A 25,835-nucleotide genomic window follows, 5' to 3' on the forward strand; every position below is an offset into this window, starting at 1 on the left:
GTTTAATTAGCTGTTAACACTCGCTGGATCCAGTGATTAGAGAGGCCAGGCAACCAGTTTAACACCCCCAAGCCTTGATTAAAGTCTAATACTTACTGGAGCCAGGAATCATAGGTCTCTGGCACCCGCAAACTTCTAACACTATTATTCTCCAAGTTCAGTAAAACAGTCGTGATATATTTTGTACTTGTTTAATGGATGCAATTTTATAGTTGGTATTTTTCCTTAATGGTGGTGGTATGAATTTTTTTGAAAACAAATATGTAAAAATAAATGTTATAAAAATCCTTTCACAAAAGGAAATTTAAAAATCTAGACTCCTAGCAGAGGGATCTTCCTACTCAAATCTTCTAAAGGAAGAAGTAACTGTTTTCATTTGTGTTTCTTCTACCTAACCACAGACTGGTGCTCCCAACAGGAATTCACAGTTTGGGGGACACCTGATAGGGCTCTCCAAGGTGCCACCCCTATTTTGCAGTGCCCTCCCCTAGGAACACATTTGCCCTCTTCCATTTACAAATTTAGATGGCCACTGAAGACGTTTTCATTTATTCAGTCTTTTGTAAACACAGGCTAGATTGTTAATACCTAATAGTTGCTGACTTTTTTGAGGAGCCGTTAATGATTCTGGCCCCTTCATGGATCACTTTGTCATGGCGAAGGGGCTTCAATAACTCCGAGAAGCTAGGTGCTTTATGCCAGGGGTCAGCAAACTTTTTCAGCAGGGGGCCGGTCCACTGTCCCTCAGACCTTGTGGGGGGCCAGTCTATATTTTGGAGGGGGAAAAGAACAAATTCCTATGATCCACAAATAACCCAGAGATGCATTTTAAATAAAAGGACGCATTCTACTCATGTAAAAACACGCAGATTCCCGGACCATCTGCAGGCTGGATTTAGAAGGTGATTGGGCCGAATCTGGCCCCCGGGCCTTTGTTTGCCTTGCCATGCAGGGCCACCCAAGACGGACAGGTCATAGCCGAGAGTTTAGACTAAATGTGATCCACTTGGAGAAGGAACTGACAAACCACTCCAGTATTTTGCCAAGAAAACTCCATGGACATAAAAAAGCAGAAGCTTTAAGAAGAAGGTGAGAGTTTCCAAGGCATGCTCTGGTTCATGGGATCACGGAGAGTCGAAGACGACTAAGACGACTAAAGAATAACAACGGTCCCGGGCCATTGTTATTTTTTATTATTATTATATGTATTTTGTTTTTTGTATCTTATTGTAAATTCTCTTGGGAAAGTGATCTAAAACTGTAACTAAGATGTAAATAAATTTGTAATTTTCTGAAAAGTGGAATATTGCTACCTGGAATCCTCTTTGGGTCTGGTGGCCCCACTGAATAGCTGGGGAAACACCTTTTACCAGGGGAAATATAAGGGTCTCCTTGGCAACAGCTTCCTGCTTTGCTGGCTTCAGGATTTGTGTTAGATCTGAAGTCCAAAAAGCGCTGTCTGCAAAAGAAAGAGGGGGGTGGAAATAAAACAGGAAAAAGCAACGTGAGATTTTATGCCTCAGAATTCTGACTAAAGCAACATTTAGAAGCTCTCGTAAGCTTCCTACAGAAACCAATGTCAGTTCCCTTCAAGGCTTCTGCTACAGGAAGCTCCTTTCCCTGTATCTCCCCCCAACAGCATTCATAACACATTCCTATTAGCGGTATGAAGAGCTATGAATGGATTAAATGTGCTCGCTGTGCTGTGCCCACATTTGCACTCTCCGTCTCTAGGCTGCTCGCTTAAGCTAAGCACGATTCAAGTGCTTGCAAGGGAGATCCCTCAAGAACTCTTTGCTGCAGCCAAAAACAGCAATAGTGAGGATTCCATAGCAGGAAAACTGGGGCACACCATGCCTTTGTGCTACCGGGGGCAAGAGAGTGCCCATCCAGGGAGGAGGGGGCGGGTGCTGCAGCTGCAGTCGACTGGCAAAATTCCACACCTCGATGTTTTATTTATAAGTGACAAACCCAACATCGATGGAATAAAATGAAAAATCCCTCTCATCTTCAGGAAACTGAAAGATAAACTTCCATTATTTACCAAGCACCATCAGGATGCTTGGGCACACAGCACAGGCAGAGAGAGAGAGAGAGAAGAAACAAACTCTGCAGCCTCAGCCACAGGAGGGCATCATTTCCTGACAGCATCTCCCAGCACCAAAGGTGGCGACAGTTTTACTATTTCCTCCAAGAATTGTAGAGGACACGTGAGATATGGAATGTCACGTATAGCACACCAGTTGAAACAGAAGGCATTTGGTGCACACAGAACTGGCAAATCCTCAGAATAGCTACCAATTTGGGAGCAAACTCTGGCACAGCTTGAGACTGGAGATATCAGCAAAGCTCACCGGGTTCAGACCCAGAAACAAGATTTTGGGAGTTGGGAAATGTTCATCTCAAAGAAGAGGCAAGAATTAGCAGCAGCTGAATTCTTCTCTAGCTCAAGTCAAAATCCAAGCTGGGGAAGATTTCTTGGTTTACCCTTCCTTTGAAGAGTTAATCCTAGGAAAACTGGAACAGGGGTGCAAAAGTTCACCCCCTGCACTAGACCTTATGCCAAGGGTCAATCCTCCCCCTCCCCCCCCCCAGCCTGCATCTCCAGCTGGGAGCGAAGCCCTGCCTGAAACCCTGGTTGCGGTTGTTTTGCTTTTTGACACTGGATGGCTCAGTTGGTTACAGCGTAGTGCTGATAATGCCAAGGTTGCAGGTTTGATCCCCATATGAGACAGCTGCCTATTCCAGCATTGCAGGGGGTTGGACCAGCCGATCCTCAGGGTCCCTTTCAACTCTACAATTCTATGACATATATTACATAATTTCCTACTGTACTATGTCAATGGTGGTGGAATCAGTCTTTTTCATGAGACAATGGAAGAGTGTGCCTGTGGGGGTGAAGTCAAACCACTGGAGAGTTACAGCGGTTGATATGAAGACCAATATGGAAGAGACATGTTTTGTTGCAGCTGGAGCAGATAAAGGCATCCAGTTGTGCTGATACAGGTGTGCCAAGATGTTTCTTCTTTCTACATTCCTCCCAGCCGTCATTTCTCTTCAAGTCACTCCTGTATATAGCTTTATTATTTTTCTTGCTTTATTTTAACTCGACTGTAGGCCATTGGTCGCTCCTGACCAGTCGACAGGACAGTAAATTTATTTATCATTTCATTTACAAACTGTATACTATGAAGCATCTCAAAGTGATTTCATGATGCAATAAAAACAAACACTAAAACATTAGGCTATTAATAATGATAATAATAGATATGACCCCTGTTATGCTCTTCAAGCACCGTCTTCCTCAACAACTTTGCAGCTTTAGATGTTGGCATCCATGGTCTGAACAGACAAATTTAGGGCCAATTCTCATAAAGCAACAATTTGTGTGTGCATGCCTAAGCTGTTTTAAGAATACTCTTTAAAGTGCAATTATTAAGCATGACGAACATTCATTTGCAAACACAAATGTATCATGCAGTTCCTGTGCACTCATCAGAAAGTCAGAGTCCTTTCCATTGTTTCCAGAGAGATAGCCACATTACTCTGTGGCAGCAAGAACAACTAAGAGTCTTGTGGCACCTTAAATGTATTATGGCATAAGCTTTTGTAGACTAGAGTCCACTCTTTCAGATGCATCATGACTGTAATTCCCTGTGCTAGATGCACTATTTATTGGCAAACCTGGATTTGGTGCTGTTATGTTATGCATGAATTAAACGTTTCCAGACAGGCTTTTTCGGGGGAGTTTTCCAACCAAGAGCCCTTTCACACAACAGCCTCTTGCCACCCATTTAAACTCCCTGTGCTCAAACCAAAGCGTTTCAGCTTTTGGCACTTGGAACAATTGAGGTTTGGCTTCAAGCACAAGTCTAAAATAGCAGGGACAAACCGCACGATCTGAAGTTAGCGAACATAAAGTTATGGAGAAGCTAAAGAAACAACTTCTCCTGCCCTTGACCTCTCTTGCTTCTGGGGCCTCTCATCCGCAGACCGCAGGCAATTTAGCATTCCACGCTGGGGAGAGAAATTCACACGACTCAAACAACAGCAGCAAAAGAATCAGAAGCTTCAAAGCCAACAGCCTCATTGTGCATCTCAGAGGTCATGATCTTAACAGAGCGCTTTGAGGAAATAACCTCAGAGCCCAACCAGAGACAAATCTCAGCTCGGAACATTTAACATCCTGTTCTGCAACCTTGCGGAGGCTTCGAATTGTGCACTTCCTGTGTCCAGGCCTGTGTTTTACAAGGGCACTTGTGTCTGCTTGAGCTGTAAGCTGCCTCTCCGGGCTGTTTTAACCCTTCACCATCCTCATCCCTTCCTGCCCTCATCCCACCTGGACCCTTAAGGATGCAGGCAGGGCTGGGAGCAAAGCCATGGGGCTGTGGCTGCCTGCCTTGGGATTGGAAATGTAAATTCCCAGCCTTTTCAAAGGAAGCAGCAGCAGCCACTGCTCCATTTTTCTCTCCCCTCCGTTCTCCCCTCTTGGCGGCTCTCCTCCTGCCTGGGAAGCGAGCAGGCGCAGAAGCAAACATACACACAGAGCTTTGTCAACGTTAATTACCAGAAGCCGGGAGCCCAGCAGTCATCCTGTTGACTAATTTGTCAGACGCTGCTGACTCAGCATCAGGGAGGCCAGCTTGCAGGGAGGAGTGCAATCGGGGAGCGGACGCCTTTATTCCTCCGGCCTTCCCTTCATCCCAGAGCCTTGTGTGGTGGCTGTGGGTGACCACCTCCATTCAGAAGATCTGTGTCTAGGACAGCTTTTGATCTAAAGGCTCGCCAGCCAGGGATAGTTGAGGAAGGGAGCAGATTGGTCAGGCTGAGCTTATGCTGGCTGTTGTTGTTTTCCTTCTTCAACTAGGCTTCCTCCGCTGTCATTTGACGCAGCCCCTGCCAGGGTGAGAGTAGGACGAGAGATGGCTGGGAAACAAGCTCTGCTCCTGATCTGAAGGACAAAGTGCCTTCAGGTGGGCCCTCACCTAGCAGTACTTTGTGCCCCAACACTAGCAGCGCTGTGTAGCTGCCATTTAAAAATTCTTGCAGTGCCCTGAAGCAATGCCACATCAGAACTGTGGGAAATTAAAATGGCAGCAAGACTTTAAAAGGCGGCTGGGGCAGGGGTCAACAGTTGACCGTTAGCAGTTTGGGTGCTGATGCCAGCCCTGCCGAGGACAAAGGCTGTGTAAACACTACTGATTTAAACCACACAGGTATTGTCAGGAGTTGTTTCATCTCAAAGTGCAGTTGTTCACTCACCTGTAGGCCATGTTTGGGTCTCCCTTGACCAAATGACAGGATAGCAAATTTATTCATTATTTCGTTTACAAATTGATTACTATGAAGCATCCCAAAGCGATTTCATGATGCAATAGAAGCATAACACTAAAACATTAGGCTATTAATAATGATAATAGGTATCAAGCGTTGGCATCCATGGTCTGAGCAGACAAATTTAAGGCCAATTCTCATAAAGCAGCAATTTGTGTGTGTACACCGAGGCTGTTTTGAGAGTACACTTTAAAATGCGATGTGTGAACATGACAAGCATTCATTTGACATGTCTTAAGGTAACATGCATGACTGCAAGCTGTAAACCAGTTTACTTAACAAAACAAATATATATATTAAAACAAAAGTGTAGAACTTCAAGTGTGAAGTTACTGGGCAGTTTGGCATATGTTGAGGGTGAGGGAGATACGGTAATTATTTTTTAAGAAGTAGCGAATATTTAAAATTGGAGACATGACCCAGATTGTCCCTGCCTGTGGAGAAAAGAGCACCTATCTTTGTGGCTCTGCAAACAAGAGAAAGGAAACAACCTGATAAAAGGTAAAGGTACCCCTGCCCGTACGGGCCAGTCTTGACAGACTCTAGGGTTGTGCGCCCATCTCACTCAAAGAGGCCGAGGGCCAGTGCTGTCCGAAGACACTTCCGGGTCACGTGGCCAGCGTGACATCGCTGCTCTGGCGAGACAGAGCCGCACACGGAAACACCGTTTACCTTCCCGCTAGTAAGCGGTCCCTATTTATCTACTTGCACCCGGAGGTGCTTTCAAACTGCTAGGTTGGCAGGCGCTGGGACCGAGCAGCGGGAGCGCACCCCGCCACGGGGATTCGAACCGCCGACCTTTTGATCGGCAAGCCCTAGGTGCTGAGGCTTTAGCCCACAGCGCCACCCGCGTCCCTAAACAACCTGATAGTGGAAAGCAAATTTCCAGCACAGGTCATGGAGGGAGTGCTGTTGTGCTCAGGTTCTGCTTGGCCACAGAACAGAATGCTGGATGGGTCTGGTCCACCAGGACTCGTCTAATGTTCCCACCTTCCTTCTAATGTTCTTACCTCCCAAAACTTCTCAGAAGACATTTTCCTGACAAACGTTTGCTGCCTCCTAAAAAAAATGACCACCTTACAGAATACTCTCCAAATATATTCTCCACCATTTTTTTTTGTGGAAGCTGCAATTTCCACCCCCCACCCCACCCCACCCCAAAGGCCTTGGAATGATGTGAGGTCTGGAGCATTATAAAAGAGACAAGATGGCAGCCAACACTGCTGCTCTTGCTATTTGCAACAGCAGCAAAGAACAAAAACCAAGCAATCCTTTGGAGAAGATAAAGCTGCTGAACTGCTGCCACTGTTGAATTGCAGCCCTCACCCCAAGAAATGGACACCATCTGTCCTTTGGGAAGGCAGAAGAGAGCAAAAAGAGGCAGGCAAGCAGCCAAAGACAACATCAGCCTGCCCCCCACCAACAGGAACAACTTTACATTTTATATAATGTATTTTTAAAAAATATTTTAAATTGATAAACTGCCTCGGGTGCCCTTGCCAGAAAAGAAGTATAGAAATGTAATAAATAAATAAGGAACTGTTAGGAGAATTTCTTATCAATGCAAGAGAAGTCATCCTCCCAGTTCCTCTCTCCACAAATAGGGAGAATTTCAAGAGGTTCCTGCTTGCAATATTGCAGTGATCATGCTAACACAAGCTCCCTCTAGGTTTGTGTGGCCACGGAGAGGGTGGAACCATGCTTTTGTCCAGACGAACGTAGAGCCAAAGGTGACAAACTAATTTGCTGGATAATTCCCAATCTCAGGCTTGCCCTTGGTTTCAGCCATGAGTCAGCCGCTCTGCTTGTCAAGGCTGGTGGGTTCCTCATTAAATCCTAATGGAATCTGAGCAAGCATCAAAGCAGGAAAAGGGCCATGAATGTGTGACCAGGACTTGGGAAACAGCTCGCTTGCATACAAGGCTAGCGGCAGCAACCGCAGCTGCGAAACTCGTGCCAAGCCTGAATTCCATGTGCAGGGGGAAATTGAGAGACATCACCAACAACTGGGCTCTGTCTGGAGAAAGCAAAGCCCAACGCTTTCTTGAAACGTTCCGACCTTTTCCTCATTTAGAGTTGCCAAAGCTTCGCTACTACTTCAAACAAAAGTTTTGGGTCTCTTCTCTGGCCAGACAGTAGTTCAGCCAAGAAAAGCAACTTCAGAGAAGTTGGAAAATATGCCTCCATCCAGATGAATATTATGCATGCAGCCTAAATATGTGAAACAGAGATGGTATGTGGTGAAGTGAACACCCATCTGGGAGACCTGGGTTTCAGTCCCTCAAGTAGGCAATTGTTTTTTGGAGGGTTTCCAGCAAGTTGTAGCCCCTCTCGCTTTCTATGCTTCAGTATATAGCCTGTAAAAATGTTCGTACTGGTAGTAACCACCTAGGGAATCACACAGAACCTAAACCTATCCTTAAAATCAGTTCAGAAAAGGTATGCTATCAGTTCAGAAAAGGTATGAGATGCTATTCAGTGACCAGGACTGAGCAGAAACCTGAAACCTCTTGACTGCCTTAACCCCGAACTGGAATTGGAACCAAATTGGTGAGGGTTCCTCTCAGCTCTTTCAAGGCTTTTTTCCAGCTCTATGGATCTGTCTTGAGTCTATTAAAAAGATACAATAGAATCAGAGAATTATAGAGTTGGAAGGGAACCCCTGAATGTCATCTAGTCCAACCCCCTGTACTGCAGGTATCTCAAGCAGATCATACATGACAGGTGGCCATCCAACCTTTGCTTAAAAACCTCCAACGAAGGAGAGTCCGCCGTCTGTTCCAATGTTGAACCAGCTCTTATGGTCAGAAAGTTCTTCCTGATGTTTAGTCGTAATATCCTTTTGTGTAACTTGAGTCTGTTGGTTCGGATCTTAGCCTCCAGAACAGAGATTTGCTCAAAAGTCTCTTTAAAAATAAAATTAAAATCAGGGGGTGGGGCATAGGTAAAAACCTCTCGATTTGTCACAGAAGACCTTCACATGAGGCTAATTAAAAAGCTCACTTCCGTGTCATTTTGCTGACTTCCAGCACTTTGTAAAGGAAGCTCTGACTACTATTTTGCCTCAGCGGCTCCCAGAAGCAAAAGGCTTCCTCACCACCACTTGACTGGTCAAGAGAACTATCCTGATTCCGCTTTGCAGCTGTGGTTGGACGACTGCCTATGTGTATGCAATAACTTGCTTGCAGAATTGCTGTTGCAGAGATGCTATTCAAGCCGGCTGAATAATTCATGTGTGAATAAATATTCTTTGTTGAGTTGTGTGGTTCTGCTGACTCAGTGTAAGTCAGCACTGCCAGAGCCTCATCCAATTTGCTCATTTAAAGAAACGTCCAGGCCTCCTTCTTCCTGTTTTCAGTTGGGACAGCTGATCCAGGGATTATCGGCATCCTCTGCCCTTGGTCAAACAGTGTGGCCGTGACGTATAGGCTGTGCTTACATGTACAGTTTACCAATGAATCTAGCACATAATAACTCGCTCATCTGAATAAAAATAAAAGCTGTTCTTGACAGAAGAGGCTTTGAATGGATTGTGGCTACTGTAAGAAATCAAGAACTAGCAACTCAGTCTGAAAGAAGGCCAACCCTGGGGTCGTGAATTCTCCTTACTTTCCCTACCCCCCCCCTTCCTCTGTTTTCTGGTTTCAATCCAGAAGTCACGCTTTGGTTATGCTGGCCTTAAAATACGGCTTTTCACACTTCAGTCAACACTTTGCTGCACAGTCGCTTAAAGGAAGCTGTCAGTAGCCATGTGAATGCAGCACTTGGAAGGAATGCCATCTTTTCCCAAGCACAACACCTCAGAAAAGCAAAACTCAGCGAGTTTTGTCAAGCAGGGCACCCTTCTGAGATGCCAAGTATTACTGATGTATGCCATCTTCTGTTGACTGAAAATGAAAAGTTTGGAATAATATATTTCAGCTGTAAGATACTTGTGGGAAGGACCTTGTCTCTTTTTTTGATGCTGCTCTGTAAAGCAAAAATACTGCATCATCAGCATCATTATTATTTATGAATAACAACAGCAACTTATCATATATCATTCTACACGTGCGGATCCTGAGCCAAAATGGTAGTATCCGCAGAGACAAGAAAGGTATTTGCAGGCTTGGAGGAATCCAAGGGGATTTGTGGGGTAGGGCATGTTAAGGTCTGAATCCCTGAAGAGAGCCCAGCAAAGACTGAGCATGCTGAGCAGCCACAAAATGCTGGATGAATGTTGGAAAAGGGGGGGGGGGGGATAAAAAACCAGAGGGGTTAGGGAACATAGTAGAATATCCTAGGAAAGAGCATGGGCGGTGGCTGGAACCTGAGCAGGGCTTTACTCTGCAAAATTTTGTTGCAGATCCTACATGCTACTTCTAATGTTAGAGGCATAAAAGGGGCACTTCCCTTTGCTTGCTTTTCTCCACTAAAGGGTACATACTTTATAAACCTTTTTAAAAAAAGATATAAATGAATTATAATAAATTTCCACTGTCACCAGCCCTGGATTGATTGATTGATTGATTGATTGATTTTTGGTAGCCTTAACATAGCTTCTCACTAGAGAATAAGGCTGATGTACCAACCGGGGAGGGTGCCTCACCCCAGACCAGTGCCGGATTTACATATAAGCTAAACAAGCTATAGCTCCTATAGGGCCTGTCTCTTGGGGCCCCCCAAAAAATTAAAGAAAAAAAACCTGGATGTACATTTCCAAAATATAAGATAAAAAACAAAAAAATAAAACCTACATACAGCAACAGTTCTAGATTCAGGTAGGTAGCACTGTTGGTCTGACGTAGTTGAAATATATATATATATATATATATATATATATATATATATTAGTTGAAATAAATATATATATATATATAAGGTCCAGTAGCACCTTAGAGACCAACTAAACGTGTTCTTGGTATACGCTTTCATGTGTGTGTATCTGAAGAAGTGTGCATGCGCACGAAAGCTTATACCAAGAACAAACTTCGTTGGTCTCTAAGGTGCTACTGGACAATTTATTTATTTATTTTCTAATACAGCAACAGTGTTATGTGTTGTGTAGGCTCCTAAGATGTAAGTAAAGGGTCCTGCCTGCTAGCCTGCTCCCTAAAATATCACCATATTCATATCACGTATCACATATATTCAACACAAAAAAGTGACTTGTTGTTGACAAAGGACAGCTGGACATATAAAGGGCCCCATTACCTTCAGAAGCTTAGGGCCTCATCGAACCTAAATCCGGCCCTGCCCCAGACTGTCACCATATTGCAGGAGGGATTCAAGCAGAATTTTAGGTTTGCAAGGTTAAAGCAGATTAAAGGTCTCTGTTGCCCTAGTGCAAATGACATATCCCCTTTTTTAGCATCATTTCAGGGTGTTGAACTATATGGTCCTCGGTCAGGGTGCCCTTCCAACTCTACAATTCTGTGATTCTGATAAGCACTTTTTTATTTTTTGCAAAGCGAGGGGGGAATGCATTGCGAACGAACGACTGGCAGGAAGATGGATAAAGTAACACCCCGCCCCACCTCCAAGCAAAGGGTTGGCGAATGCAGCAAGCAGTCCCAAGGAATGCTCGGCGAAGGCCGCCTATAATCGCCACATCAGCTTTGGGCGAGCAGATCAGGATGGCTGCGCCATCAAGAGAGATGCATGTGTGCAGGAGGGACCTGAGGCAACCCAATATCCGGACTCTTTCTTTCTCACCCTTTGGCAGCCATCCGGGCTCCCCTCAGGCTTGGGAGAGTTTTGTGCCGGGGACCAATTTCCCATTTACTGCATTCCCCCCCCCACCCCCCACCGGATTTCCAGTTGGGCAGGAGGGGGGATTTCTGCATGGCATCTCTCTCCCTCATCTGCCGCACTCGGCTCCATGTTTCATATGCCGGGAAAAAGGCGCGATGGCTCCTCCTTCCACGTCGCGCCCAGTTTTTCCTTGACAGGCGCTCCCGCCGCTACTCAAAGCCAGAATGGCGGCGGCTGCTTTTTTGGTTTGCTCAGCTGTTGTCTCATAATTCATTCCCCCCAAACACAATACGCTGCTTGTGAACTACTTTCATAAATACAGGTTTTTTTGGGGGGGGGCGTTCCTTTGGGATTGCTTGTTTCAAGCACACACAACACCGCCCCTTTAGGGTGGCTCGAGCCCCTGGAACTTGCCAAGTGCTTTCAGGCACCTCTAAATATCGTTTTCTCGCCACCCGAATCAATCCATCTGCTGAGCAGCCGCGGCCTCTGCCTGGCAAGGGAGCGTGGAGTTGCTCTTCTTTGGCCCGACACCTTTGTTTATTAGGAAGGAAACGTGGCCCTTGCCCAATTAATGCATCCTCGAGTCGCCCATAATATGCCTGCCCCCCCCCCCCCGGATAACCGAGAGGGGATGTTTGCATTTAAGAAGGTGGCAACGAGAAAACTGAGGCTCGGTTTCCTACACTTTCGATTCCAAATCAATTCTCGCCCAATCCTGGAGAATTAACATTCTGTTAATGTTGCCATGTCACAATCTGTCTCAGGATGTCACCTTCTTTCGCCTTGTAAAGGAAACCTCACATTCTGGCTGCATTGTGGATGAAATTATCAAAACCGAGTTGTTTTAATCCAGGATAATAATAATAATAATAATAATAATAATAATAATAATAATAATATCACCACCATCATCATCATCCAGTGTGTTGTTTGGGGATTGTATGACAGGAAAACAATGAGGGTTTATGTTCCCTTAATTATAGAAAATTCAGTGTGTTGGAAAGATGGGCCAGACTTAATTTATTCTGGTCTGGGGAAATTTTCAGCTGTTAAAATGAGCAGCTTACACCCAAAATCAGTTTTCTGCAGCAAAATATTCCAGTTGCTGGAAAAAGAAGCAAAATTAAGGGATAGCAATGTGCACTCCAAGCAGTGTGCAAACAGAAAGGATGTGGTTAACGGAATACAGTACAGTATATGAATTCAGAACAAAGCTTTGTTATGTTATTGTTGTCTCAAGGCTACTTACAGTAAAATGGAAAAAAAACACCTTTTTTCAAAAGCACAGTAAAGAACAAAGCACTAAAACGGGGTCATACACGACTTCTCAAGATAATAAGAAAATGCCTACCACCCTCTAACAATATAAGCATGATTGCCACTATAAGTTAACCAGCAGTAGTAACCTCCAAACAGCAGAGAAAATTAACAGTCAAATGCCTGGGGGGAAAGGAAAGCCTTTGCCTGTCACTGTTATTGTAGATATCAGGTGACTCTGTTTTGGGAGAGCATTCCTTAAAGAGGGACCACCATCTGAAAAGGCTGTCTCTTAGGCCTTCAGCAGGATCTTTCTAAATGCCTGATAATGGTCCCCTGTGTTGAAGTGTGGGATTTTGTACTTGGGGAAACTTACAGGAGGAATGTGGGTGAGACATGGGGAGCAAAGTATCCATTGTTGATTTTTTTAAGAGACTGGAAATCCATCAGACATGCCAAAAGAACCAACAGTGATCATTAATCCTTTTATCGCAATAATATGTATAAATAGATGCTGGGTGACATACAGAGTGTGTACACATATGTGTATGTATGCATTTGGAGTGTTTGCGTTATGTATTCTTTTAAACTCTATTTAAAACAGTAGAAAATAGCAATGGAAAGCTCCTAGGAAGCCATGTCAATTTATTAAAAGCACGGAGGCTGGATTTGTATATTGATTGGTTATTACTGTTGACTGCATTTTTCTCCTGCCCTTTTCTTCAAGCTGTTTCGGACCATCTACATGCCTCTCCGGGCCTTCTACCCTCCAAACCTTGTGCCACAGGAGGAGCTTCCTGACTTGTGGGACATTTGAACCTGGCTCTTTCCAATCCTGCTCTTAACATTTTAAACCACTACACCACGCTGGGTCTTAATTAATGATTCATACAACAGATGGGATCTCAGGACCCTCAAATTCTATTTTTATTCTTCCTTCTTATCAGAAACCAAGCACAGAAGTAGAGGCCGCTCTGCTGGCTCCCCAGACACAAAAATAGGGCTGTTGTTGACAACAGTCTGCGTGGTGTTTAAATAGCCAATGAAGCGTTCCTGGATCACTGGCGTTGCTTTGAAGCACCCAGGATTTTCTGCACTAAGGAGGAAACAAAGGGCATCCCCTTGGCAAGCATAAGGTAGCTAGATGGCACCGGATGGTACTTCCACTGCTGTGCTATGCCAGCTCAGGCCTTTCCTTGAGTGGCAGCAGCTGAAAAGCAGCATAGGATATAGTGCAGTCGTAAATCTGATTTAACACAGAATTACCTGCGACCAAGTGCCCACATTAAATCCACCGTAAAGAAAGCTTGCATGCTCAGATCATTCTAGCGCCACACCAGTGCTCCAGTTACACTTACATTAATGGAGTAGTGGGGAAAACGAGTGCCCAACCCTTAACAGACTGAGAAATCAATATGGAAGATTGACTCTACATTGGTAAGTTGTAGTAATGGTGCTAGGCAGCTTAGAAGGGCTGGAGGGAGAGAGAGAGAGAATTCTGTTTCTAATACAAGCTCATCCTTCCTTAGTGCTATCTCTGCAGAGTCAAGGCAAGGTTAAAGCCTAACACTAAGAGATTTAAGGGGTTTGCATTTTTATCCTACATTAAACTTTTGGCCTCACTCCTCCCAGCACCCGATTAGAGTTTTACCTTCTAAACTTGTCCACATGGCCCCTTGTGTGCCTTGGGGTGGGCAGGAGGGAGACACAGCTGTTTTTACAGGAAGGTTATTTTTGTTCTGCCTGGCCTTCCCCCTCTCTGTTGCTTTCCAAGCTTTGAGATCTTTTGGTCAGGGGCCATATGAAGGGTAGACTGCTCAAGCCAGAGCTGCCCACAGGAATTCGGGAGATCAAAGCCTTCAACAACACAAGCTGAAAAGAGAGGGGGGAGAGAGAGAAAGAAGAATGTATGAAGAGCACATTGTGGGGGAAAGTCCAACTGTATGGCCATAAGTCATATTTTGTAGTTTTTTTTTTTAAGCATCTCCTATGGTAGAGGTGGTTTTCAAAATTCCTACCTTCAAGGAAGCTTTAATCTGTTGACTTCCTGGCAATACCTTCCTTCAGGTCAACTGTTAAAGGATTCTGGGACGTCATTCTAGGGCACAAAGAAACTGGCCAGACCTATTGGTCCTCACTACTGGACAGTGAGCAGAAGGTAGTTCATTATCTGTCAATAGATATTTGGATGATTTGAAATAGATTGGCAAGGGTCTGTGGCTCCTAATTGTCTAATATGAGCAACAACCAATAAGCTTTCCCCTCCTAAATCAGGTGGCTGAAAAAGGAATGATTGGGGAGAAATCAGGGCAGGACTTTTGTGTGAAAGGACTTGTGAGCCTGGGCTGAGCCAAGAAACAGCCTGATCCTTCATGTTTAGCATAAGTCAGTCTTGCTGAGCCACTGTTTTGCACCTGGCCCTGGTTGGTAGACCTCATGGTTTTTAGTGGGGGGAAACCCAAGTAGACCCCACAAATCTGAAGCCTATCCAGTCTGTTCTAGGGCCCAGAGGATGCTGCTGCTGCCTATTGGTCCTCACCTTTATGCCCCTGAGTGAGATGAGAGGACCACAACAAAAATTTCCCTGAACTTCACCCATCTGATACCTTCTCCCTGAAGAAACTCAACATCAACATTTCAGTCTACACCTTGAAGAGGCAATGTGCAGAGATGGCCTATTTATAACATATGTCATATCTGCGATTCAACAGCCCCAAACAATGTGTGACCTCACCAGAATTATAAAGCCCAGGGTTTTGAAACAAACAAATGCTATCTAGGGCGCACTGATGGGTTCTGTCTGTTTCCTTCTCTTAATCTCAGAATATAAGAATGGTGCAGACAGAGGTGTATACAGTAAAGCAAAAGTCGTTCCAGCAACAGTCGGTCAGAGCCTTATAAGCAGGGCATGATGGAGAGAGCTCTTCTCTGTTGTTTGTCGCGGAGAAGTGAATGTCAAAGGTTTACTGCCTGTGAATATAGTTATTCTATTTTTAGCCATCATGGCTTATAGTAGCTGATAGACCTATCCTCCTCGACTGTATCTAATCCTGGCTAAGAGACAGAGATGACAGTCATATCAAAAAATTACCTGGGGGTAAGCCCAAGAGATTTTTGTTTACTTTATTTTTATTAGTTTTCAAATTACTATAAAACCACAAAGGCAGGTGAACAGAAGAAAAATCATAATACATACCAGCTAAAGGCAGGGCATACTAAACTTGAACTTATTAAATAATAATATAAATACCCGAGTTTAAATCTTGTGCTGCAATGAACTTTCTTGGAAGATTTAAGCAAGTTGTTGTTGTTGTTTTGCACATTTCAGTCCACCCAACCTCAGTCTTTAATATGGGCGTAGTAACATTCATTGTCTTTGTAGCCCTGGACTGAACTGCAAAGGAAGACTCTCCCTTTGGGACCATGGTTTGAATTATCCGAGACTGTATACCCCTCATACCTTTGAAGGCATATTCAGAGCCTTCAATTTTCTCCCTCCAAAGAATTCTGGGTGCTGTAGTTTGTGAAGGGTTGCTGGAAACTGTAACTCTGTGAGGGGCAAACGACAGTGTCCAGAACGCTCTGAGGGAAAGAATGTGCTTTGTGGTGTGTACACAGCCTGTTAGAGAGGGCTTCCAGTTCTTCCTTGACATTTAAATCCCCTGACATCATATGACATCGATTGATAGGTGGGTGCACAAACGGTTGGCCACCTCAGGATCCACTTTCCCACTCCTGTTTTAGTGAGGAAGTGAGCCAAATTTATAAGAGCAGCATTTACATAGATATATTCTTTTTTAAAACATTTAATTTAAAGACATTACGAAGAACCAAAGAAGAGCCTGATGGATTGGGCCAATGGCCCATCTAGTCCAGCATCCTGTTCTCACACTGGCCAACCAAATACCTGCAGGAAACAGGCAAGCGGGATCTGAGCACAAGATGAGTCTTCCTTTCCTGAGGTTTCCATCAACTGGTTCTCAGCCATTGATAGCTTTCTGTATGAACTTGCATAATCCTCCTTACAGCCATCACTGTCTCCTGTGTGAGTGAGTCCCATAGCTGAACTAAAAGGTTACCTCTTTGAACAGATAGATAACATGCAATATCTCTAATAGGGGTGGTATTTACACCTCGCGCTTCCTCTATTATCTCTCCATTCCCTTCGCTTTTCAGGCGGCTTTCAGGATCAGGAAAACGGTGCCGCGCAATATGGCAGTTCTCCCACCGGCTCTGCATCCCGGGACTCCTGGGCTGCACATCCTGCGGCCGCCTCCTCTCTCCCCTCACCCTACATGCTTCCCTCTGCTGATGAGCTTGGCACAGATAATGAGTGTTATGCAGCAACAGCTGCAGACAGTTTCCCATCCGTCTATTTCTGGTGCAACGTATTATGTGTTTGTGGTGCCGAGCAATATATATATATCTCAAACTTCACATGCTTTAATCTAGAGGGGTCAGGAAATACGAGCAATGAAGGCTCTTATTGTGGAAGGCTGGAATGTGCTGGAATGTCGGCATTGTCAGGCAAGGGGCCCTAGGCAGTGGAAGGTAATGCTGACCTCACTGTCTCACACTTGGTTTTGCCTGCCTCCAGAGAATGCAGCAGAACAGCCTGTAACCCTTTTGTGCCCAAGCCCAGGCTGCTCAGGCTTCTCTTTCAGAATGTGTTCCCTCGCTCACTCTCTCTCTCCATTTGTTCTAAGTGGGCACAGAATTTTCAAACCATCCCTTCCAGGTTATGAGGAATGACACTTTTGCCCATCATAGAACCAGATGGTGTTCCACATAGGAAAATTCCCTGGCACGCTAACTTGCTAACCTGTAAGAAATATTCCTCTCCTCCCCATCTCCCAATAAATACCTGTCTGTTTCCACTAGAGAGGGTAACAAACAAGGAAGAGAATTTGTCTTAATTTCACAGCAGCGTTAAGAATTGTATGGAGTGGGAGGCATTTATCATACGCAACTGTGCCTGCCTGCAAACAGTGGATGTTTCATGTGCACTAAATAAAACATATCCCTGAGATTCTCCATGCAGGTTAACCTAAAGGAAAATTCGTTTTGAAAGGTCTTGTTTAATCAATAGTCTATGTTCTGCTGGTAGCAGAGAACGAGATGTAAAATAGGTTAAGATAAATCCTTCTGTTGCACCAATCTGTGGTTGCAGTAGAAATATACAAGCTTACACTGAACTCTTAATCAGCTTGATGAAGAGTTATGCAGAGCTTCAGCTACTGCATGCCCCTGTGTTGATAGAAGTTAGTTCAATAAATGAGATTACTTCGCCTATTTAAATGAGGGAATCTGTTCCATCTAACGAAAGAATTAAGAACAGGTCCATCCTGTTCCTACATTTTCTGACATCTGTTCTCCAAACAGTGCCAGCCCTACCATTAGGCAAAGTAAATCAGCCACCTCAGGTGGTAGGTGCTGGAGGCACTGGTGACAGCCTCCGGCCTGTTCCTCCTAAGGGCCAGGGCATTCCCCTTTCCTTGAGAACAGAGCTGACCTGGACTTGCTAAACTAGCCTACTGCCTTCAGGGGTAGTGGAAGATGATGTTGTGAAGATTATTTGTAACCCGTCATTATTTATTTTTAGTTTATATCCTGCCTTTCCTCCAAGGAGCTCAATGTGGAATACCCGGCTCTGTTCCTCACAACAATCCTGTGAGGGAGGTTAGGCTGTGACTGGCCCAAGGACACAACAATTTATTTATATCTGAAGAATTAACAGCAATTTAAAACAAATACAATCAAGAGACTTTCTATCCCATCAACAGTGTTGAAGAAAGATTCGACTGGCAGCCCAGTTGGCTTCTGTATGAAGACTATGGCTGGGGTGCCATCTTGTCTGTGGTCACAGGGAGCAAAATATATTGGACTGGCCCTCCCTCTAAGGCCAGAGGCAGCATGCCAGTTCCTGAGGAAGGGCAGAAGAAGAGGGTTACTGCCTTTGTGTGGGCTTCTCACAGGCATCTGGTTAGCCACTGTGGAAAACAGGGTGCTGGACTAGTTAGGCCTTTGGTCTGATCCAGCAGGGATCTTATGCTCTTATCTTCACATACAAACAACTCCTACTGAGGGCTGAAATATTTCAGGTGTGTGTCCTAGGTAGGCATCGCATCCTTAAAAAGGTAAAGGTAAAGGACCCCTGACAGTTAAGTCCAGTTGTGAACGACTCTAAGGTTGTGGCGCTCATCTCACTTTACTGGCCAAGGGAGCCAACGTTTGTCCACAGACAGTTTTTCCAGATCATGTGGCCAGCATGACTAAGCCGCTTCTGGCAAAACCAAAGCAGCACATGGAAATGCCATTTACCTTCCTGCCAGAGTGGCACCTATTTATCTACTTGCACTTTGATGTGCTTTCGAACTGCTAGGTTGGCAGGAGCTGGGACCAAGCAACGGGAGCTCACCCCATCGCGGGGATTTGAACCGCCAATCTCCCAATTGGCAAGCTCTAGGCTCAGTGGTTTAGACCACAGCGCCACCCACACATCCTTAGAGCAGATCATTTAAAGGGGCAGTTGTCTGCTCTTGGGGTAAGCACTCTAGTGAAGCTTAGGCATCTCCAGGTTGCCTCTGGGATTCATGTAGTACTGAAGTCAGCTTCTCAGTTTCACTTACTCATTTTTCTAATCCATAGTTCACATTTCCATATCGTTCTGATTTATTTATTTAAGTCTCATGAAAATCCATCAACATTTCAATTCAAGTTTCTGCCAATCTACACATGCTTATGTGCAAGTCTTCCCAAAATGCACATTCTTGCAAAGCAATTGTGCATGGTGCAAGCTATTTTCAGTAATATATGCCTCTTTATGGACACTGCAACCCAGCATATGCATTTTTGTACATGTTGCTTGACTGGAGAAACACATCAAAACATTTGGCTAAGTGTGAACTTCAGAGAACGGCTGTGTTTTTGCGGTTCTCGTGTTGATTTGGCAGGTGCAAATTAGGTAGGTTTGCCTTTAAATATGAACTGAATCCCCTTTCTCCCCCATGCCTACCCTTTACCTCTTTAGCAGCATGGCAGGACAGCACAAAGGGAAGGAGAACAGATCTTTCAGCTCAAGGAATTACATTCATGCTTGGTGCTTAATTCCATGGCTGCCTTTTGGGTTCATTTCCTGGTCATCCAGAGCCTCACAGCACAATCCTGGCTTCCAGTCAGACTGGATTCCCCCCCAACTGGTTTCTGGCTGGCCTGACTGGATTTTGAATGCCCAGAACCTATTTATTGTTAAATTGTACACCTTTGGGCCTTTAAAAAAAAAAAAACAACCTCCAAGGTGATAACCCTAGAACTCTTGCACAATTGAATGAATGAAGTAAACAATTTGGTTGGAAATCATTCTCTTTTCCTATATTGCTGATATGTGTGTTATCAATATGTATCCTCTAACACTGGATGAAGAAAATTAGTATACGTGTTATATACTGGTTGTGAAAGAAGTCAGCAAGCTCTCCAAGGAATATTAAAAATTAGAATGCTGCAGCTTGATTCCTGACAGGAATGAGACTTTGTCATGACACCTGCGCTCAGAGATCTGAAATCTAGTTGCCGATCTGCTCCTAGGCCAGGTTTAAGATGTTGCTATTAGTATAAAGGTAAAAGGACCCCTGACAGTTAAGTCCAGTCATGGACGACTCTGGGGTTGTGGCGCTCATCTCACTTTAATGGCCAAGGGAGCCAGCGTTTGTCCGCAGACAGCTTCCGGGTCATGTGGCCAGCAGGACTAAGCCGCTTCTGGCGAACCAGAGCAGTGCACGGAAACGCCGTTTACCTTCCCGCCGGAGCGGTACCTATTTATCTACTTGCACTTTGATGTGCTTTTGAACTGCTAGGTTGGCAGGAGCAGGGACCGAGCAACGGGAGCTCACCACGTCACGGGGATTCGAACTGCCAACCTTCTGATTGGCAAGTCCTAGGCGCTGTGGTTTAGAGCACAGCGCCACACGCATCCCTTTGCCATTAGTATACAAAGCCCTTAATAACTTGGGACCAGTCTACCTACGAGATCACCTTACCTCATATGTGCCCATTCGACCACTTTGATCAGTGGAATTGGCACTACTCCAAGCGCCACATAATACTCATTCTGCATTGGTAAGAACTCAGCATCTCTGGAACTCCCTGCCTATTGATATCGAGCAGATACCTTCCCTGTATTATTTTCAATGCCTTCTAAAAACATTCTTGTTTAGACAAGCCTCCCCTTATGCTTAGAAATGCTCTGGATTTTAATCTGTTTTAGTACAGGCTTCCCCCCACTTATGCGCAATTGACTGGTATAGACGAAGCACTGGGAAATATATAAATAGATCCAAGCCAGGGTGGGTGAAATATGCACCTTTGCAGGGAGCATAACAGACTTACGAAAAATTTGCATTCATATGAAGACAAGAATCTTGGGTTGCAGGTGTGGTTGGGGGGATGGGGAAGGTCAGAACGAAAGAAATGGGCCTCAGGCTAATGAATCACACCTGGCCAGGTGAGTCAGCAATAATTAAAGCTAAGCTCTTTGAAGGTTTCCAGCATCTGCGAGCAAAGTAAAGCGGCAAAAGACCCTGGGCTGGTAAACAGGGCAAAAATGCACCTCCTCATGTGCAGTTGGCTTTGAAAAATGTTTCTGGAAAAGTCTTCCCCTTCCAGAAGGAAGGTAATCATGAAGATGCCAGCTGCCAAACTGCATGGCATTTTCTAGAAGTGATGAAAATAAATTTGGTGCCAAAAGTTTGGAGCTGAAAGTGAGACAGCCTGTACACTTTTGCAGAGGGTTGGACTAGTACACCCTGCTTATATGAGCATGTTAACGCAGTCGCTAGTTAAAAATCACACCACTTCAAAAAGATGTTCAGTATTACTCAAGGTTTCTTTTTTATGAAAAAATAAATTTAAATTATATTTTCATTCTGTCCTTCCTTCAAGGAATCAGGGCAGCATGGATCGACAAGTATAGGATTTCTTCCACTACCACAATTTGTCCTCACAACAAGCCTGTGAGGTAGGTCAGGTTAAGAGATAGTGGCTCTCCCAAGGTCACCCTGTGACCTTAATTATCGAGTGAAGGATATTATCATTTTTAAAATTTAGTCTCTGTGGTCCTAGCCTGATATTCTGACACCACACAGGCTGTCCTCAGTTAGCTTAAACTGATGGGCTGAGGTTGGCCGGCCGGGCCCTATAATTAGGCAGGGTGGGGCAGCTTTCTTCTGGCAGCAGTTTTTGAGATACTGTACTGATAAAGGGCAGCAAACTGCCAAAAGAATTGGTAGATCATAATGCTGTTTAAAATGTTTTTAGTATCATAGATGGTTTGATTTGGATTTTCAACCACTGGCGCCTACATTTATTGGACCATCTCTGGAGTTTCCGGATACTAGCCCCTCTCTGTATCTGGCACTCCCAGTGCCAGCGCAAAAAAACCCCAAACAACTCAGATCAATGTATTGGCCGCACAGCCAAGAGCAAAAAGAAAGGAAAGGTAGCAAATTGGCAGGCATAGTGTAGCTATAGATGGAGGGTCAGGGCAGCAAGAGTCTATTTCTCCACCACATTCATTTTTATAACAGCATGTACAACAATGTAGAGCTGCCACTGTTTGACTCTGCCCTTACAGCTAATTATTTAACAATACATTGATCTGCAGCTATTAGTGACTGTATTCATCTCCATACTGTGAGAGGGTCCATCTGCTTCTTTTTGCATAGCAAGGCAATGTAGAAGAACTCATGAGCCAGCTGGGCAGCTGTTTTGTGATCAGTTGGCAACCCTACAGCAAAGATTTGTGAGAATGTTCAGAGCAGTATGATGAAATGTACAGTAAGTGTAGGATGGCCATCTTTTGGCGAGCAAAGCTCATGAGCCTGCACGGCATACCAGAATTCAACAAAATTCTCCCAGGAATTGAAAAAGGGGGCACCTGGTTAAGTCTCTGTCTGCCACCTAACTGGTAAAGACACAGGAACTCCTGCCAGGCCAATAAAAGGTGATGACTTTAAATGGTTTCTTTTGTTCTTGCTGAAACCACAGTGTGGTGTGTTTTTATTTTCCACTAGGAAGGGGTTAACTGGAATGAATGTCCTTGTTGAGTTCCAAGTCTCCTTGCATTCCAGGGTAAATAGTGTTTTGCAGAGGCTGGTTACCTATGGCAACAGCTGAGGGGAATATTGCAGGCGAATTTTCTGAATCACAGGCTTTCACAGCCCATAAGTTTATTCTGCAGTGAAAACACTTCCAGCTCCCCACCTCTGATGTAAGAGGTATGGTTTTTTATATATAAAACACACACACACAACCATTTATGTTGCAAGCAAGAGGTTTTTTTTGGGGGGGGCAGGAGGCTTAGGGAGAGAAACCCTTGCAGAATTGTATACCACTGCGTCAGTTTATACAGCATCTTCCTTCTGACATAGCATTAACATGAGATGCATGAATCTGTAAAAGGGGAGGTGGGGAAATAAGAATAGTGAGTTGTTCCGCAGATGAACAAATCAGAAGTACAACCATTAGCTATAAGAGGCGGCTCTTGGATCAGGATTGTGTTTCGCCGTTGAATCAGAGCAAACAGCAATCTGCAGGAAACCCGATTGCTGTTTGCTCCAATTCAGTGATAAAATGTAGGACGCGGAAAAAAACCCACTCAGGCACAGAGCTTTAAAGCATGGACCTGTGCCTAGAAACACAGCATAAAAGGAAGTCTGGATGAGCCCTAAGGAAACCAATTTCGTTTTGGCTTTGTACCAAAAAGATTACAATGTCGGCATCTGTCATGTTTGCGGAATACCCTCCCCATACAAATAGGGGCGGTTGACTGCCTGTGCTTGTTACTATGCTGTGTATTTTTGTGTTTTTATGTTGTAAACCGCCTTGTGATCCTCAGATGGGCGATATAGAAATTTAATTAACAATAATAAGGATGCCACCGCAGAGCGGCTGCCAGGTTCTCTGCCTGCCTATACAGTGTATATAGCCAGTGTGGTGTAGTTGCTAGAGTGTCGGTCTAGGACCTGAGAGACCCAGGTTCAAATTCTGCCCCCCACTCAGTCATGAAGCTCACTGGGTGACCTTGGGCCAATCACTCTATCTCAGTCTAACCTACCTCACTGGTTGTTGAAGGGTTTAAATGAGGTGCAGAGGGAACCATGTACTTCCCCTTGAACTCCTTGGAGGCAAGGTGAGTTATACAGTAAGCCTTGTAGGATTGTGAAATATACTTGGAGTTGAGTGTGGATTTCATGCTGTTTATTCAGCTCATAGTAGTGAGGAATGAAAGTTCCCCCAAAATATCTGCTTTATATACATTATTTACACAATGGGCCGCATGTGATTGGCTAATTCTGGGATTCTCCTGTAGGCCAATCAGGTTGCGGATTCATTTCCACCTGGAGCTGGATTGGGTGGCTCCTGCAGACCAATCATACTGCTGCATTGTTCTAGGACCAATCAGACTGCTGCATTCTGGACCCTATTGTTCTAGGACCAATCAGACTGCTGCATTCTGGACCCTATTGTTCTAGGACCAATCAGACTGCTGCATTCTGAATCCTATTGTTCTAGGACCAATCAGACTGCTGCCTTTTGGATCCTATTCAACTCAGTACATAACAGATTGTATAGTGATCGCCGTATGGGAGAGCTGTCCATTCCTGCATTGCACTAGATGATCTCAGGGTCCCTTTCCAATTCTACAGTTCTGTGCTTCTTGGTCTCAGTCACATCCTCACATGCATTTAAAACATTCTTACACTGCTTTAACCGTCACGGAGAATCCTGAGAGCTGTAGCTTATATGACTGCTGGGAACTATAGCTCTGTGAGGTCAGCACCTTTCACAAATTGGAGTTCCCAGGATTCTTTTGGGGAAACCATGGCCATTAAAGCACTAGACTAGAGCTGCAAATGTGTGGTGTTGCTGCAACAACCGAATCTCTGAAATCCACACCGCATGAAATGATGCCAAGGGCTGCAAGTCCCGTCCCCCCCCCCGCCCCCGCAGCAAATTTAAAGGCTATTGCTACCACTGTGATGAGCTGGCTTAATGCATCTCTCTCTCTCTCTCTCTCTCTCTGGAGGAGAGAAAATAATACTATAGTGATCAAGATAGTTATTTTGATACAGAATACGTTGTAAGAAGGTCAATTAATTCTCAACGTCAGCTCAAATTCCTGCAGAAAGCGAAACATAATTTATGGCTATCTCTAACAAACAGTAGCTGACCTTGTATTCTACATCTCTTTACTGGGTGAGCTGTGCTCAGTGTTGTGCAATAACACGGCAAATTTCAAGGCTTGGGGGAAAGGGTTTTCTGAACAGCAAGAGAAGCAGGATATTATTAAAGGAATTTGCTACATTTATCCACCCGGGTTCACAATCCAGGTCATTAGAAAATTGTATTTGCTGTAACAGGAGGGATATCTCACCCACTAGTAAATATTTAACACTAGCTGCAGAGGACTGCTCCGAAAATGTCATTTTTGGAAGCTTTTTGAAAGATGCCATTGTTCATTGTTGAAGAAGAAACAATCTGCACTTGCAGAGTGGGGAGGAGTAAAATGTAACACATCTGTTCTTATCCCGGAGACACACACACACCAAAGACCTGGATTGTGGCTTTTTCCCCCTGTTAAACTTTCTTTAGCGAACAATGGATGTTATTTAAAAATTATGCACTTAATCTTTCTTTTTCTTTATTAGCTTCTTCCATCTCTGTACGAGAGAGAGAGAGATTGAATGTATTGATCAGAATGTGACACATTTGTGATTTCCGCCTCTCCCCCTCCACCCTCTGGCAGCAAATGGAGGTTAATGGGTTAGAATATAGTTATACAAATTACCTAATGAAGCAGAGGGAAGCTGTGGAGGAAGAGCCTAGACATTAGATGAGAAGGGAACAGAAAAGAGAGATCCAAAGTTCAGAAGACAAAACTGGGGACATTCTCCAGCTTTCTTAGGGCTGTCATCAGATTGGAGAAGTCTTGACTGATTAAATCAGATGAATTTTGGTCCGTTGGTCCAATATGCATAAATCCACATGTCAGAAATAATAGCTTTCTAAAGAAAGGGGGGAGGACACACAGTACTTTTGAATCTCAGCAGACGCCATTTTGGAGGTGTTTCTCCTCTGTCACACCGGAGGGAATGCCTCTTTTAAGTAGCGATGCTCTCAGGGCAGGAATTTGGAGTCGATGCCTAGTGCCCTACTCAGCAGAATGAGCAGGTGGGTCCACAATGCAGCAGGCAGGGCTGAGTCTACCACTGGGATGAGTAAGGCGATCACCTGAATACCACCCAACATTTTGAGTCCAAAAAAAACCCAGGATGCACATCTTCCTGCCCGTGTGAGTCATGGAGCCCCAAAGATACAGTTTTTCAGGGTCATGCAATATTGTGGCCCTGAAAAAACACCTTTTGAGGAGGCAAGGTCAAAATTGTGCAAGATCACAGCACCCAAAATGGCCGCTGCGCGCTCACATGAGAAAACGGGATGTCCCATTTTTT

The 25,835-nt window shown here is 44.6% G+C and overlaps 1 protein-coding gene across 6 annotated transcripts in view; it reads right to left on the reverse strand.

The window, feature by feature from the left end:
• The window catches only part of LOC310681293 (uncharacterized protein), a 125,756-nt gene that overhangs the window by 75,009 nt on the left and 24,912 nt on the right, over positions 1-25,835 (reverse strand). For 5 of the 6 annotated variants that reach the window (XR_014513211.1, XR_014513212.1, XR_014513214.1 and 2 more), the window contains exons 3-6: positions 14,346-14,464; positions 13,979-14,199; positions 4,568-4,896; positions 1,314-1,459 (exon numbers count right to left, since the gene is read on the reverse strand). Coding sequence is in view for 1 of the 6 variants with exons in the window: in XM_083448946.1 (XP_083305072.1) it covers positions 1,314-1,459; positions 4,568-4,742 (321 nt within the window). In the remaining 5 variants the exon portion in view is untranslated. The remainder of the gene's footprint in view (positions 1-1,313; positions 1,460-4,567; positions 4,897-13,978; positions 14,200-14,345; positions 14,465-25,835) is intronic. The other variant, XR_014513213.1, reaches the window with a different exon arrangement.

The sequence above is a fragment of the Podarcis tiliguerta genome, assembly GCF_965153285.1.
Source record: "Podarcis tiliguerta genome assembly, chromosome: 1".
In the NCBI taxonomy this organism is placed as follows: Eukaryota; Metazoa; Chordata; class Lepidosauria; order Squamata; family Lacertidae; genus Podarcis; species Podarcis tiliguerta.